General features: G+C 53.4%; 6 protein-coding genes across 6 annotated transcripts; 2 read left to right on the plus strand and 4 right to left on the minus strand.

The window, feature by feature from the left end:
* Positions 1 to 3: 3 nt before the first annotated feature.
* On the minus strand, positions 4 to 971 carry GUITHDRAFT_58907 (hypothetical protein; the record flags this gene model as incomplete). Its single annotated transcript, XM_005842167.1, has 4 exons — positions 4 to 336; positions 403 to 498; positions 558 to 645; positions 856 to 971. Coding segments are annotated over 4 exons (633 nt in total), but the record flags the coding sequence as incomplete, so codon positions are not given.
* A 1,756-nt stretch (positions 972 to 2,727) lies between these two features.
* On the plus strand, positions 2,728 to 3,340 carry GUITHDRAFT_53200 (hypothetical protein; the record flags this gene model as incomplete). Its single annotated transcript, XM_005842168.1, has 3 exons — positions 2,728 to 3,091; positions 3,148 to 3,232; positions 3,292 to 3,340. Coding segments are annotated over 3 exons (498 nt in total), but the record flags the coding sequence as incomplete, so codon positions are not given.
* Positions 3,341 to 7,255: 3,915 nt separating this feature from the next.
* On the plus strand, positions 7,256 to 8,911 carry GUITHDRAFT_99029 (hypothetical protein; the record flags this gene model as incomplete). The annotated part of the gene is made up of 9 exons (XM_005842169.1): positions 7,256 to 7,317; positions 7,591 to 7,753; positions 7,956 to 8,037; positions 8,094 to 8,135; positions 8,185 to 8,229; positions 8,542 to 8,610; positions 8,663 to 8,703; positions 8,750 to 8,789; positions 8,850 to 8,911. 9 exons carry the CDS (start codon positions 7,256 to 7,258, stop codon positions 8,909 to 8,911), a joined length of 606 nt encoding a protein of 201 aa, XP_005842226.1.
* A 280-nt stretch (positions 8,912 to 9,191) lies between these two features.
* On the minus strand, positions 9,192 to 10,309 carry GUITHDRAFT_149737 (hypothetical protein). Its single transcript, XM_005842170.1, has 8 exons — positions 10,226 to 10,309; positions 10,009 to 10,180; positions 9,899 to 9,958; positions 9,733 to 9,849; positions 9,596 to 9,668; positions 9,498 to 9,549; positions 9,397 to 9,450; positions 9,192 to 9,340 (listed from the first exon to the last, which is right to left on the minus strand). Exons 1-8 carry the CDS (start codon positions 10,249 to 10,251, stop codon positions 9,331 to 9,333), a joined length of 564 nt encoding a protein of 187 aa, XP_005842227.1. The 5' UTR covers positions 10,252 to 10,309; the 3' UTR covers positions 9,192 to 9,330.
* A 902-nt stretch (positions 10,310 to 11,211) lies between these two features.
* On the minus strand, positions 11,212 to 11,793 carry GUITHDRAFT_62749 (hypothetical protein; the record flags this gene model as incomplete). Its single annotated transcript, XM_005842171.1, has 1 exon — positions 11,212 to 11,793. One exon carries the CDS (start codon positions 11,791 to 11,793, stop codon positions 11,212 to 11,214), a length of 582 nt encoding a protein of 193 aa, XP_005842228.1.
* Positions 11,794 to 13,565: 1,772 nt separating this feature from the next.
* On the minus strand, positions 13,566 to 14,812 carry GUITHDRAFT_99032 (hypothetical protein; the record flags this gene model as incomplete). Its single annotated transcript, XM_005842172.1, has 8 exons — positions 13,566 to 13,749; positions 13,832 to 13,968; positions 14,018 to 14,086; positions 14,136 to 14,202; positions 14,253 to 14,357; positions 14,404 to 14,457; positions 14,515 to 14,631; positions 14,682 to 14,812. 8 exons carry the CDS (start codon positions 14,810 to 14,812, stop codon positions 13,566 to 13,568), a joined length of 864 nt encoding a protein of 287 aa, XP_005842229.1.
* Positions 14,813 to 15,218: the final 406 nt, after the last annotated feature.

Here is a 15,218-nt window from a genome sequence, read left to right on the forward strand (position 1 = left end):
TGTCAGATTCGGATAGTTTCTCATTCTCCGTATGTGACATCGAAATGCAGGATAGTAGCTGACGTCAAACCTTATCAAAGTTGGAAAGGCCATGACGTCCAACTCCGTTATTCTATCGCCAGCTAGAAACTGACGGCCTTTCAACACCGATTCACAGGCATCCATCGCACGGAAAGTCTCAATCAAAGCAGCTCGGTAAGCCTCCTCCCGCGCAGCGTATCCGCACTTGTAGACACCAGCATTGATCTTGTAGACGATCTGCCTTATTCTCTCAATCTCTTCTTGTAGATCGTCGGGATACAAGTCGATGCCGTTCACTCCCAAACTTCTGAAATTCTGGAAATCCATATCGAAGTCAGCAGGCCATCAAGCATCGTGCGAATCACTGACGGATTGCATCACCTGGTGTAAAATCCTAACAATTTCTCCACTCTCATTGTTGATAATCCTCCCAGTCTTTGAGTCCCACAGTGCAGGAATGGTCACTCGTCCTGTTGACTGGAAGAAAAATCAACAGTTTACAGTTTCACGGCTGCGCAATGAAGAAGTTGTCGTACTCGAGGATCAGTTGCCGAGTACAGTTCGTGCAGATAAACAGTTCCACTCTTAAGTCTGACGTGGTTGAACGGATCTCGGTTTGTTGATCTACCAAGTTAGCGCATGAGCGAGGAGGATAGGAGGTGGAAGGGTGCAATGCTTACTTCGAGTCTTGTTTCCGTCCTTTGGAAAATCGCCACCCCTTCGTCGCTATAGCAGGGAGCCCCTTGGAGATGGGCCAAATCCTGAGGAGACAAGACATGTGTCAATATCCCCACTCAAAAGCTCCTGTTTGCCATCTTCAAGCCTCCTTCTCACCCATCAGTCGCAATCACGCCAACTCGGCCTTGCAATCCCGCCAATCCATGAGCAATCAGCGTCCTCTGTGACCAGGGGTCTCCATAGCTGACCAGCAGAAAGTATCGTCCCTCTTCAACATCCTCCTCAAAGATCTTCCCTTTGAATCTCACTGCCAGCATCGCCTCCTGACACGCCTGCCCCTCTTGTCCCTCGACAGCAGGCTTGCCATTGATGAGGATCACCGCTCCTTTCTTCGTGAAAGGAAGAGCATTGGAGACAGAGTCAATCAGCCCACTCAGATATCCTCCTCTTGCACCGACCTCCCTCGGTCTCCTCACTACACTCTGCCTCCCCCTTTCCTTCCTCCGTCTAGCCGACTCAGCCATTGTCCCACCCTTGCAAGCCCACCCCCACCCCCACCCCCACCCACGAGCCCGAGTACCACACCCCCTGGCTCAGTTGACTCGGTGATCATCGGATGATCGGACCGTCGTTCCCCCGGGCCGGGCCGGGGAACCGGGCCCGGGCCCGGCCCGGTCGGTGACCGGATGCGCCGAGCGGGACAGGCTGCGAGTCAGTGTCACTCAGGTGATCAGTCGAGCCGAGAGAGGCAGAAGAAGCGAGAAAAAAGAAGTCATCGCATCGCGTTGAAGACAGGACTTCAAGTGCACAGCCCGGCAGAGCAGCCGGGGGAAGAAGAACAGGAGCAAGAGCACTGAGAAGAACTTGACGGCTCAGCGGCCTTCTGAGTGCCAGTAGACGTTGCCCACTCACTGCAGTCTCCTCACTCCGAAGACAGCGCCGTGAACATGACGGTAAGAGAGCGACGGGACGGTCCGATCTCCGGGAGGACCGTGACTTGAGGGGTCACTTCCTCTCGCACCGGGCTTTTCTGGAACTGTACCTCTGGGGCAAAGGGGTGGGGGTGGGAAAATTCAGAGGTAGGGGAGAGGTTAGCGAGCTGGAGGGAGTGGGCAGAGTGGGAGGGCAAGTGGCTGGGAATGAAGGAGTAAGAGTCGGCAGAAGAGAGCGAGCAAGAGAGGTTGATGGAGGGTCCAACGTTCGGAGGCAGGGAGAGGGGAGAGAAAGGGGAGGGGGAAGAGGGAAAGTTTTGTGGTTGGAGTGGGATGTGAAGGGAGGAAAAATGCGTACCTATCACCCGTAGACCCTGCCCCTTGCTGATTATGTCTGTAGATTAAAATTTACAATCCTTCTACGGGAGAGGAGGTCGAGCTCGACTACAGCTCGTCAGAGCCTGCGCAGCTTCACATCCTGAATAAGAGCAGCAAGGCTGTCGCAGTTCTCTGGATCGATGAGAAGAAAGTTGAAACAGAGTACGCTAGGGTTGAGGCAGGGGGTTCGGTCATACAACCAACTTTTGTGGGACATCCCTGGATCTTGAGAGACTGCATCAAGCGCAGGATTTTCTTCATGCATGTCGCTGGTCCAGGAACATGCCGGCTCATCGTACAGCAGCACGCAACTCGTCATGACCTTTTGGATGCGCATGTGGAGCAGGAAGAATCCTCGGCTCCTGTTGATGCCCCTGATGCCGCGCAAGGATCGATCTCGGTTGACACTTCACCAGCTGTCGAAGTTGAGAAGGATCAGGAGAGTGAACCTCCGCAGCCTGCGGATGGAACGAACGCGGATGGAACGAACGCGGACGGAGCGAACGCGGACGGAGCGAACCTGGATGGAGCAGACGCGTTGGCTGAGATCTCACCGGGGTCGGAGGAAGAGAAGAAAGATGGTGACGGAGCAGGAGAATTGAATGCTGAGGTGACAGAGGCGGTGCAATCGTTGACGATTGATCAAGAATGCGGCCAAGAAGAGCCGTGCGAAGAAGGATATTGCGCCAGAGATGTCGCAAAGACTTGCGCTGGAGATATCAGCATCTGTGCCTTTGGCTGCGTCTCGAAGAGGGCGATCGAGGTGGCCAAGCATGTTGTGCAGAAAATGCTCGAGCACGCCTCCAAAGACGTCTGCGATCGTCTTGTCTGCGGGTTCGCGAGCGTTGCTGTGATAGGGCGGAACCAAGTCACGTCCGACATGCCCCCACACGCCTTCCTCAAGAACTTGCAGACTGGAGAGGGCTCAGGCCGCAGCTACGACACAGGATGTCGAGGAGTGGGAGGGACTTGCAAGGTCCCTTGCACCTCAGTCGGGGAGGAGAATCTGCTCATGGAGGACGGCGACCGCTACGGGGAAGAATCGATCCTCGTGCACGAGTTCGGACACTGCGTGATGAACGGTAGGAGCTGATGATCGTAAGTTGACAACTTGCTTGGCTCCCTGACCGCCCCACAGTTGGACTCAGCTCGGCCCAGCTCGACCGGGTTAAGTACTTGTATGAGCACGTGAAGGCGGCCGGAGGCCACGGAAACTCCAGCAGGTGAGCAGCAGTTCCCCAGCAGGAGGGTCGAGCTCTCCGCTAACCTGCCTTGATTGCAGCTACCTCATGTCGAACGCCGAGGAATACTGGGCGGAGATCACCCAGGCATGATGCATCACCTCCTCCGTTCCTCTCGTATCCCCCCTCCCTCTCCCCTTCCTCCTTCCCACTTTGCTTCATCCCTCTTCCTTTCTCTTCCTCCCTTCTCCTTTGTCCTGAAGCAGCTTGCAGGCCTGGTTCGAGGCCAACTCGAGGGAGGACGTCAACTGCGGGATCAGGACAAGGGAGGACGTGAAGAAGAGGGACCCGAAGCTAGCTGAGCTCCTGCTCGAGGTGAGGAGCAGTGGGAAGGAGTATCCCAGGGAGGAGTCCAGCTGACGGGGAGCTGAAGGTGTACGGTGATGGCGAATGGCGGTACTTCAAGGATTGCCCGAAGCCTGAGAAGTGGAAGAGATACAAAACGAAGTGAGTTGAGGAGGAGGAGGAGGAGGAGGAGGAGGAGGCAGTCAGCGTGTGTTCGTTCAATCCCCTCACGCTTCAGGAGCTAAAGAATAAATTTTTGGACTGCTCGACTCTCACAGTCTCTTCTGATTGAAGATGCTCATCCTTTGCGCTCTCGATGACATGCTGCCGCAAATTTCAGACCTTCTGCTTCCTGATCCCCCACTCGCGCAATGCATCCCCTCCTCCCTCTCCCTCTCCCTCATGCTCATGCGTCTTCACGCCCCCTCTCACCTGAACGCAGACTCCCCATCCCCGTCCATCAGGTAAGGATCCCCCCCTTGCGACACGAGCAGCCGCCCGATCGCATCATGGCCCTCCATCACCACGAGGTGGAGTGGAGTGATACCATGCTTGGTCTGCCTTCTCAGTCAGTTCCTCCTCCTTTTCTCTTCCTCACCCATCTTCCAATTTCTGACGTCCTCCTATTCTATGAACTCGACTCACCATACCGATCGCACGCCTCTCCTCCTAACGTGACTTTCTTCCCCCTCCATTTTCTAGTTCCGGGTCCTCCTTCTCTCGTCCTCCTACCTTCACCTATCCTCCCCTGCCTCCTGCCATCCTTCCTGCATCACCTGTGTGTTCGGGTTCGCTCCAGCGTTGAGCAGGAGATGCGCTATCCTCTCGTGCCCGTCCTTGCACGCGATGTGCAGAGGAGCGATACCCTTGTGAGTCTTGATGTTGACCTACACGGCACAGTGAGCAGACTGTGAGGGGCAGGAGCAGATTGTCGAGGATGGCAGCGCAAAGGGGAAGATGTCGGCCGAAGAGCGAATGGTTCCAAAGAACATTTTCGGTGAGGACAGGAGCAAAGGGCAGCAGAACGAGGAGGAGGACGGGTTGGGTGGCCACTCACATCCGAGCCAGACTCTAGCAGGGCCTCGGTGACTCGCAAGTTTCCCTCCTGCACGGCGATGTGGAGGGCAGTGAGCCCGTTGCTTGTGATGGCATTGACCTTGCACTGGAGGAGGAGAAGTTACCTTCCCTTCCTCTCCTCTTCCCTTCCTTCTTCTCACCTTGAGCCCTACCAAGAGCTTCACTGCAGCAACGTGCCCGCCTCGAGCAGCTAGATGCAAGGGAGCGATGCCCTCATTCGTGGTTACATCCTGCCCATCACAAACTGAGGGTCAGAGACGAGAGCAGGAGCGGGGCGGGAGAAGGCGGGGAAGGAGGAGGCAGATTACAGGGCAGATGGACAGGGACAGGGATGAAGAGGAGGAGGAGGAGGAGGAGGAAAACGGTTGCGCACCTTCTCTCCTCCATTGTCAAGCAGGATGGCAAGGGTCTTTGTGTGACCTCGGTCTGCTGCTGCATGCACCGGCTGCACTCCTCCTTCATCCGCGCACCTGAGGTCGGCATTCCTCTGGAAGAGTTTCAGAGGAAGTGTGGGAGAGAGCGAGAAGCAGGGAGGAAAGACAGAGAGAAGCTAGAGAACAAGCATTTAGGACGAAGGAGAGGGGAGGGAGGAGAGAGGAGAGAGGAGAGGGGAGGGAGGAGAGGGGAGAGAACGAGAGGAGAGGGGAGGGAGGAGAGGAGACAGAAGCAACGGTCACGACAAGTTCGGCTACCTGTATCAGCAACTTGACAATCCCTTCCATCCCTTGCAGTGCCGCGTAGTGGATCGGTCTCCGTCCCATCAGGTTGGGCTTGTCAAGGTCCATCCCAGGATGATTGATGAGGAGAGTAGCTATCTTCTCCTGCCGCTCCTCCAGCGCCTGCATTACGCGTCAGGACCTGGCGGGGAGCAGGGAGCTCTACAAACCAGGTGAAGGGGAGTGTTGCCGTTGGTGTCGGTCGTGTTGACTTCCGATCCCTCCTGCTCTAGCAAGAAGGAGACCGAGTGAACATGCCCCTCCCTAACGGCCACGTGGAGGTGCGACAATGGCATGAAGTTCGGTTCAGGTTCCTCCATGGGCGGGGATTCGATCGGCAGGCTGACGATCCTGCAACGGGATCAATTTCGCTTGTCAGGAAGGGAACTTTAACATGAGAGGCGAAAGGGAGAGGAGGCGTGGATGTAACCCATGTCAGGGAGCAAGACGGAAGCAGGGTGAGCGAAGGCAGGGGGCACGGAATGGGTGAGCAGGCAGATGGGATGGAGGTGGAGCAAGTGAAGGAGAGAGAGTGTGAGCGGAAGAGATGGAGGATGGGAGGGAATGGAAACTTACTCGCTGCTCCTCCTCCGCAACCCTCTTCCTTCAGCGCGAGCTTGCAGCGTTAGCAGCAGCTCTTCGTTGGACTTGGCCGCTGTTCCGAACATCCCAGAGTTGATTAGAGCGAAGGTGACATCTTCAGCTGCGGCAGACATGGGCTTCCTCCGGCTTGAAGGACATCGTGAGAGAGGGCGGGGAAAGGCAACATTCACCTCAAGAATCGCCGAGCTCCTAACTGCTTCTTGTTGAACTCCTTCCCTGTTGGATTGATGTTGCTGACGCGCAGGATGGTGTTGTTGTCTAGCTGCACCTCCAGCATGTTCCCAAGGTCCATCTGTCCCATAGTGTACAGGAAGTACAAGCAAGTGGCTTCCTTTCAGGTCGCCTTGCGCATTTATCACCCAGATTCAACACATATTTCAGTGACACTTTGGTGGGGCTAGAGGACAGCCCGTGTTACAGCAGCTCGACATCAGCGGTCACTTCTTCTCATGTTCTGGCCCAATCAATGAATGAGAAGTGTTCCTGCCATCAAAGGATTCAAAAGATGAAGTAGAGGCGAATGGAAGTATCAACGACATCATCGATAGGTTTCAAGCATAGAGCAGATGGAGCCGAATGCAGACAACCTTCATTGCTGATAGCAACTGCTGATTCTTGTCCTCACAACCTATCCATCACTTCCCATATCCCTCCCTCCCTCCCCAGCCACCCTCCTCCTCCTCTTCCTACTACCGATCATCCCACCCCAGACTGCCATCCCCCGATCAACGGATCAACCACCCCACCCCCACGCCAATTCTTCGAATCCAAGTATTCAACCCCCTTCTTCTAAAATCTTTAGGTTTACTCAAATATATTTAATGATACATAAATTAGTTAATAAAGTAATAATTGTACCCACCCACCAAATGGTTTATGCTCTTTCATTTGTAGGGGTCCTCGATCTTTCAGTTTGGCTAATGTACCCCTCTATGTGTCTATGGAAGAGGGGGTATTCATTAACCCCACCCCACCAATCCCCTTCGACTTCAACACCCCCCAAAATAACACCCCCACCATAGTATTTCTGCAGCTTTTCTGTGACAAGACCGGTACAATTTCACCCACCCCTCTATTGGACAAATCCGCTGGGTACATCACCCCCACCCCATAATTTCAATATTTGTCCTCACCCCTACCCTTTAAAATCCTGGATTTCAGGGGGTGATACAAACTAAACACCCTGAACTCAGTAGAAAAGGGATTCTGAACTAAACTTGTAAACCCCAACAATTCAAGAGAAAAGTACCCGTACTTCCACATACCCTAAGAGCGATTGAACACCACCCCCTTGGGGGTCAGGGACAGAGCGGCGCCTGCAGGGATGGAGCTGTGGGAGGATACGATCTATGTGTCCGGCCTGCCGAAGGATATCACCGAGCAGAGGTGAGGAGGAGGAGGAGATGAGAGATGAAGATGATAGATGAAGATGGACACCTTGGGGGCTGTTCTGCTTCATGAGATCAGGATTCTTTGTCGCTTCTCCAAGGCTGTTCTTTCATGTTGTACAGATTTTTATCATTCATTCAGAGCTCTGTGTGCTCGACGGGGTTTTCTTGTTTACTTGATTGTCCCATGTTTGAATTGAAACAATGGTGTGATAAAGAGGCCTCGCTAACCATCATTTTGCTGTGTCTTGTGGCTGACTGTGACGTACAGGCTTGTGGACTTCTTTGGGCAGATCGGTATCATCAAGGAAGGGAAAGGAAAAGAAAAAGGCAAAAAGAAAGTCTGGATCTACAAAGACAAGGCTACTGGTGAACCCAAAGGAGATGCAACAGTCTCCTACGACGACCCCAACGGCGCTAAGTATCGCGCGATGGTTGATTGCAACCTGCTATCCACCTTACCGTCAATGGCAGGGGAGCCGTAGATTGGTTCAACAACAAGCCCTTTGAGACCACCAACAATATTATCTCAGTCTCTATCGCCCAACGCAAAGCCTCCAACTATGCTCCGCGGGGAGGGGGTCGCAGAGGTACCAGAGGCGGGAGCTTTATTCGCTGGAACTGATGTATTTGAAGGTGGACGAGGTGGATATGACCGTGGTGGGTACGGAGACAGGGGAGGTGGCTATGGCGATGATGGCTACGGAGACCGACGAGGGTGCTGATGATGCATTCTAACGATCTCAACGAAATGATTGGAAGCACCTGAAATAGGGGTGGAGGCAGAGATGACTACGACCGTGGAGGCGGAGGAGGGTGTGTCAATCAAAGTGCATTGACAAGACCGATGATGTACGATGAACAGAGGTTGGCAAGATCGTGAAAGAGATCGGGAAGGATATGGAGGAAGGTAATTGACAGTCAACGATTTCTACGTGGAGCGATCTGAGCCTGGTGCCATGGAAATTCTTTTTGTAGAGGTGGATATGGAGGCCGAGATGGCGGGTGAAAACTCCTTCTGCTCTCCATCTATTCTTTGATACATGCGCCCAAAGCGGAGGGTATGGTGACCGTGGCTATGGCGGCGGCGATGGAGGGTATCCATGCTACTTGAATTTGAATTCGCGTGACTCATATGTTTCCCGTCTTTCGCAGCGGTGGACGAAGATATGAAGGCAATAAATCACTTCGTGCTGTTGTATGTCTGATGATTGCGATGTAGGTGGCCGTGGAGGTGACTACGGCGGCCGTGGAGGTGACTACGGCGGCCGTGGAGGCGACTACGGCGGCCGTGACGGGTATAAGAAATCCGACCGTTGTAATAGAATCTCACACGTTTACAGCGGAGGTGGTGGTTACCGTGAAAGCCGTGACATGCCAGGCGGTATGACATGGACGATCATTACCAGTATTGATTGATTCGTCTACAGGCCATGACGATCCTCGCGGCGGCTATGGTGGACCACCAAGGTAGACTAGGACTATTCACAACATGACGGTGATTCGGCAATTGAAAACGATGAATTGCAGAAGGGGCGGCTATGACGACCGGGACAGACAGTACTGAAGTCTCGAAGGTTGGAGTAACGTAATGTGCGGCAGAGCCACGGCTTTGATTGATATATCTAAAAGCTGCACAAGTGTTTTTCCCTTGCGCCAGAAAATCTCTCGTCTTGTGCGAGGATAATTGCAATAAACTTCTTATGCGCTCTTTTGCAAGATGTCTATAGGCTGTATGGAAACTAGAGAGAAAAAGTTCCATCCCACCTACAAATAATGTGCTCAATGTCAGAACAGCTTCGTTGGAAGGTAACATTTGCACGTTCGTTAAGTAAACCTTGAGGGATCAAATAGAGCATTAGAATAAATTCCTTCGAGAAGTTTACTATCGCATTCATGAGGCTCACAAGCTCCACGCACGGAAAGGGGACCAAACTGAACCTAATTTCGTAGCAGAGAAGATCAAAGATGTACAGATTTCTGAATTTGATGTCATGGAATCAATGGATTCTCAGTTCGGGCTGCAACAAGAAATGATGAGCAGCTGTCGTAGGCCTCTCCAAGGGGTCATTGTTACCTGTTATTCATAGAGGTAGAGGCTGTGTATCCGTTTGTTCGTGGAGTTGAGAACCTGGAATGCGATCTCACAAACATCGTGAGATCGTCCGGGTTGCTCACATGGTCGCAGAGAGCGTTCTCGGAGTCGAATATGGCGAATTCCCTATTGATCCTAGAGACCAAGCTTAATCCAGATGCAGGGACGCGAGGCTGATTACGTGGGCTTTGCTGAGGTATCCTCTTGCGCTGCAATTCAACCACGATGTGTTCATATGTGCCCTCACTCGTGACCTTCAAGATCACAGGAGATCAGAAGAGTGAAGGGTTGACGTCGGTTATGATGTCAGGGCCTCACCAAACTTTCAGGAAAAGGTTTCAATACTGTGCCCTCTGGTGGTGGCCCATCGGAGACCAATCGTAGCAGCCCAAGCTTCACCGTTGTTCCCGGCCTGCCAAGGAGTCGCTTCGCAACCTGCAGGCATGTTCTAAGACTGGACAAACTTGAAGCACCTGCAGAAGACCTCGTTAGCTGGCCTTCGGTATACGTCTGCATCATTGATCGAATGAAGGATATCGCCGGCCTGAAGCACATGAAGCGCTCAATCCATGGGCGCAAGAAAGCTTGCAATACCTGAATCATGCGCGATTGTTCTGCACTACTTCCTGGCACCAAGCTATGCACAACTAGAGCCAGAAAGGTATCGCTTTGAAATGATGGCTTTAGAACTATTCCAACCCCAACCGTTTCAGCCACTGGAGATTGATCGGGATTGCTTGCCACTGCTTTCACTCGATCTGTTTTTCTGCCCTCATTTGTCAGATCATACCTTGAAGCACTTTGAAGTTACCTGCAGTCGCAACATGCAAAACTCATGGTTATTCAGGTTATACTAGCTTAAAGGAGATATCGCTGGCCTTCGTTCGAACCTGGCAAAAGAAAGTCAATAGGAAGCAAGCCGGACAATGAATGAATTGAAAGGATATCAAATTTTGCATTGGCATACAGACTAACAATCTTATAATCGCATCAGCACAGTGATTATTTCCTGTTGAAACCCTCTAGACAACAAAGGAAAATTTCCGATTCGATCCATTCTCGAGCCTTGGAGGACTCCACTCACTCAGCTGATCTCAGGTCAAACAAAGGTTTGATCCAGCTTCATATGGAACATCATGCAGCAATCACTTGGTTATCACAGCTTCTAGCATGAACAGAAAAGCACAACTCTCCTCCTCCTCCTCTGCCTCCTCCTCCTCTGCCTCCTCCATCCATCGTCCACATTCAATGCATTCTGGCCCGTAGGAGCAGCCGCGGGCCGGTGGCCGTACCCCGTCCTGCTAGCAGAAAAAGTGAACTCGAGGGTGGGGGTAGTTTCTCAGAAACATGGGGTATGAGAGAACAGGTGGTGGGATAGGAGGGGTGTGCAGACCATACATGGAAGGGCATAGTAGGGGTGGTTGTCTATTTGCTGAGTTGAAGAGGGGTAGGGTACTCATTTGAAATTGAAAGCTAACTTGACGGGTACTTTTCCATATGAGACGGAGGGGTACTCGACACTAGGGGGTACTCTATCCATTCAGCCATTGAGCAATTTTGCCCTGGCAGCGCGGCTCGGCCCGGCCCGGACTCCGAGTCTCGGCGGCGGCCCGGCCCGGCAGCTCCGGGCGGCCCGGCTGGCCCGGACTCCGATTGCCAGGCGGTGACCGGCTGATCAGCCTGCCACAGTCGGAAGCAGCCGGCCCTTCCGAGTCCAGCGTCTGGCCCAAGTTCAGCCCGGATGATCTTCTGCATCAATCATGGCAGTTTTCAAGTCACTGTTGACTCTGCATCAAGTTACAAGAGGACTAAGTTCTGATGCCAATAGGGGACGTCGTCAAACCGCACGAGCTCGCGCTTGGTCCCTGTGAAGGCCAGGGACAGGGTGCGCACAGGCCCATCCCCCCACCTGCTCCTCAGGAAGCCGCCAAGTCTGTCGAGGGCGTCGAAGATCTCGAGCTGAGCTGGGCTCCTCCAGAAGGGGAGATGCAGAACCTCCAGATTGTTGTAGAAGAAGGAGCCATCCCATCTCCCCAGCTGACTCCCTAGCAACCCTCGATGCACCAGCAGTTCCTCCGAGCTGGGCGCCTGCCCTGTCTTGTCGAGCCTCCCCGCTACTCCCCTGACGGCCTCGTAGAGCCCTGCGCTGAGCGACGGGTGCTCCACCGCCCGCGCTAGGAAGCCGTAAGCGCCTCCAGTCTCGTTCATGGCGAGGAAGGGGTCCCGAGGAAGTGGAGCAAGGAGGAAGGAGTCCGTGTCGAGCCGCATGTAGTACTCCATGCTCCCAAGAGCTTTAGTATGGAAGATGGGACCAGAGAAGAACCTGCACATGTTTCTGTATCCCAGTCCTTGTGTTGGCGCCTCGGAGAAGAAATTCATTCCCTGCCCCCTCACAGCAGCGGCAGGATCCTTGAGATGCTCCTCCTGCTCCCTCAAGTCCACGAGCTCGAAGGAGAGGTCGAGGACGAGGCCGGGAGTCTCCTTGATCCAGCGCATGTTGTCTGAGCTCAGGCCGTCGTGGAAGACGATGACGGGGTAGAAGCCATGGATGTCGAAGAAGTTTGACTGGAGGAGGAGGAGACTGTGGTAGAGGTCTGTCAAGTCTTCCGTGGAGTTGGACGTGAGGTAGACCACCGAGCAAGCTCTCATCGCTCCTGCCTCCTTCTGCTGCTCCCCTCTCCCCTTCCTCTCCCTGCCCTCCCCCGTCCACTTCCTCCCTGCTGCTCCCCCATACGAGGGGGAGAGGTCGATTGTCCCGTCCTCCAGCCTTTCAAGAAGCCGTTCCATCATCCTCTTCGGCCGCTCCTCGTCGATGAGGATGTTGTCCGAGTAAGGAGCGATCGCAAACTTTGACTTGTCCTTCGCTTGGGCGATGGGGGCGAGGGCTAGGGGCAGCTCCTCGTAGTTCCCCGTCCTCAACATGATCTGCCCGATCAGCATGTAGATGTTCGAATCCTTGGGGTTGAAGCTGAACACTCGCAGGAGATGGCACAGGGCTTGAAGGTAGACAGCGCTGCTGCTGGTCCTCCTTACTCTCCTGCCAACCCTCGACAGGTCGCACATCGTCACTCCGCCGTCAAGGAATGAGATCCGTTGAGGCTCCTGCTCCTGCAAGAACGATTGCATCCTCTCAAAGTCGTGCTCTTCCAGCGCCAACTTCATCCACGTCATGGCGAGGAACATGCTGCATCCATCGGGCAAGTGAGAAGGGGAGGAGAGAGGCAACTTTCGGCTACTCACTTGGTGTCTGCTCGGTCGGATTGTAAGTTATCACTGACATGGAGATGAAGGCAAGATTGAGCCCACGACATGTTGTCGTAGAAGATGATGCCCATGTTGAAGTGAGTCTTGGACAGAAGTTCCTGCATTCTCAAAGGTCAGGTTGGACACCAGAAGATGAATCAGTTCAGGGGGATATGAATGCAAACAGGACATCGGATGGGTTCATGTCTGCAAGAAGACACGGGGATACGAGTTGCAAGGTAGCTACCAAAGACTATCAGACCGCACAAACACAGAGCTCGTCCGAGTACAGTTTTCAGACCGTCAACAGGACAAGAAGGCATAAAGTCAGACCTGATGCTTCTCCTTCTGCTCCAACAGCTCCGAACGAGCCATTTCACAATGCTTCAGACCCTGCTGTCCTTGCTGGACGAGTCGGAAACTTGCACAAAGATCGAGGAGCAGCTTTGCTCGTCCCTCTCTTTCTGTTCTCATTTTCAATATTTTCTCCTTCCCCTCCGACCGCTCAAGTTCACCAGTTGCAGGCAGCCAACGCAAAACACGTTGGAGAAGGGAGATGGCGGCAAAGACGTCCCCTACCTTGATTGAGATCTCAGCACGATAAATCAAGAAAAGTGGTAGAGGAGGAGGAGGAGGAGAGTTGGTGGGTAGGAGCGACAAATAGGAGGAGGAGCAAGAGGGGATAGGCGGGATTGACGGGCTTGAGGAACGAGCATATATACCTGATCTCGAATGCGATAAGCTTCTAAGCAGCAGGCATGAACAAGGAAAGAGAAATCAAAAGGCGGAAGAGATGGGTCCCTAAGAGCTCTAATGAAAGGACAAGGGAAAGATAAGGACGGGAGGAGTCAGAACATGCGGAGGGAGGGGACAAAGCAAGAAATCATCAGATTTTGAACCAGTCAAGTTCATGCTAAGACAAGATAGTCCAACCTTCCATAGGCCTTCAACGATGCTGCGTACTTTTCGGACTTCTCGTAAGCCTTTGCCATGCTCACAAGGTTGTTGAGCTTCAAAGTTTTCATCTCCTCGGGCTCCTGCCCGAGTTCGAAAGCCTCCAAGTCACTGATGAGCCTTTCCACAAGATGAAAACTGCGCAATGCGATCGAAAAGCTGAAGATGCAATTCCAACATTTAGAGAGAAATTTCATAGAACAAAGTCCTGGGCACTCACTTCCCATGAAGGTGGCCAAAGGCACCAAGGCGGAAAATCTGCCAAGCCAAACTAGCCATGGCAGACTTGGAGGCAGGAAGTCGAAGAGACGAGCACAACAAGAAATCTTGCTGGCAAAAAAATGCAGAATCCCAATCCTGCACAGCAACATGAACAACTGGAAACCCACGACTAAACATTCTCAACCTTCTCCCTCGCATGTTCCTCGCACTCCTTCCTTTGGCAACTCTCCACATCCGCCCGATCGGGGGGAGTCTTGTGAAAGGCGTCAACGCTGCGATGACTCACAGTAGAATCTGACTACCTTGCTTGCTGCCTCCTGCTCCTCATCCAAGTCATTCTCGTCGAACAAGATTTGCGCTGAGGGAGAGCTGGAACGAACTTCAGGCAACGCAGCAGCGACAGGCGATGACGTCATCACACTATCTGTACGGCGCGTCTCAGCCATGTCTTCAGCCAGTCATCCCCGACTGCTCCACCTCCTCTTCTCGCCCGCAATATTGCCAGCGAGGCTGAAGAATACAACCTGACGCGTTCGGTCAAACCATGAGGTCAAAGATGCTTCGAATCACCGAAACAACACCCTCCTCCTCTCGTAGGGCAGAGCTGAAGGGCGAGAAAGCAATCTTGGAGTGCGGAAATCATGTCAGGCATGATGGAGCTACGAGACAAGAAGCGAGGACCGCTCATCTTGCAGCGAGTTGGCTGCATACGTGAAACATTGCATCGCGTCGCTAAAGCGTCCCTGGTCCGCAAGGGCCTCACCTTGAGAGGAGAGACTCTCGGCATTGCTCCAGCACCTTCAAGGAGGGCTCGGTCACGCAGGAGGAATCCAAGAGGACGCGCTTACTCCTCATCGAAGTCTCGACATGAACGCGGCACGCATCTCCCGCTATCCTCCGACGATGGAGAGATGAAGAGCAGGATGAGGAGAGCCAACGTGACGCGCATCCCCCATGTCGGCTCACCTAGATCATCCATGGCAACGTCAACGTTGACGGCCCTCTAGCAGTTGGACCGGGTGACCAGACAGGCAGGAAAACTTGGCTACGAGGAAGGGGTACATGCCGAGGATCAACAGGAGAAGTCACCTCCCAAGGTGGTGGTGTGTGTGGGAGGAGGATGGACAGAGGAGGATGTAAGTGACGGGATCTGACGGAAGGGAAGATGGAGGAGGAGGAAGGGAGCGCAGCGTTCTCGAGCCGCCTGCTTGTAAAACCAAAAAAAGGATAAAAAAAAGAAACGACCCGGCCGGGCTCGGTAAAGGGCCGTCGGCCGCCGGGCTCGAATCCTCCAAAGGAACTGAAAACTTGGAAAAAAGTTCTTTCTGCGGAACAAAATCCAAACAAAATGAGTGAACAGGTGAGTGCGGCCGGCCTGGCAAGAG

Source organism: Guillardia theta, assembly GCF_000315625.1.
Source record: "Guillardia theta CCMP2712 unplaced genomic scaffold GUITHscaffold_1, whole genome shotgun sequence".
NCBI lineage: Eukaryota > Cryptophyceae > Pyrenomonadales > Geminigeraceae > Guillardia > Guillardia theta.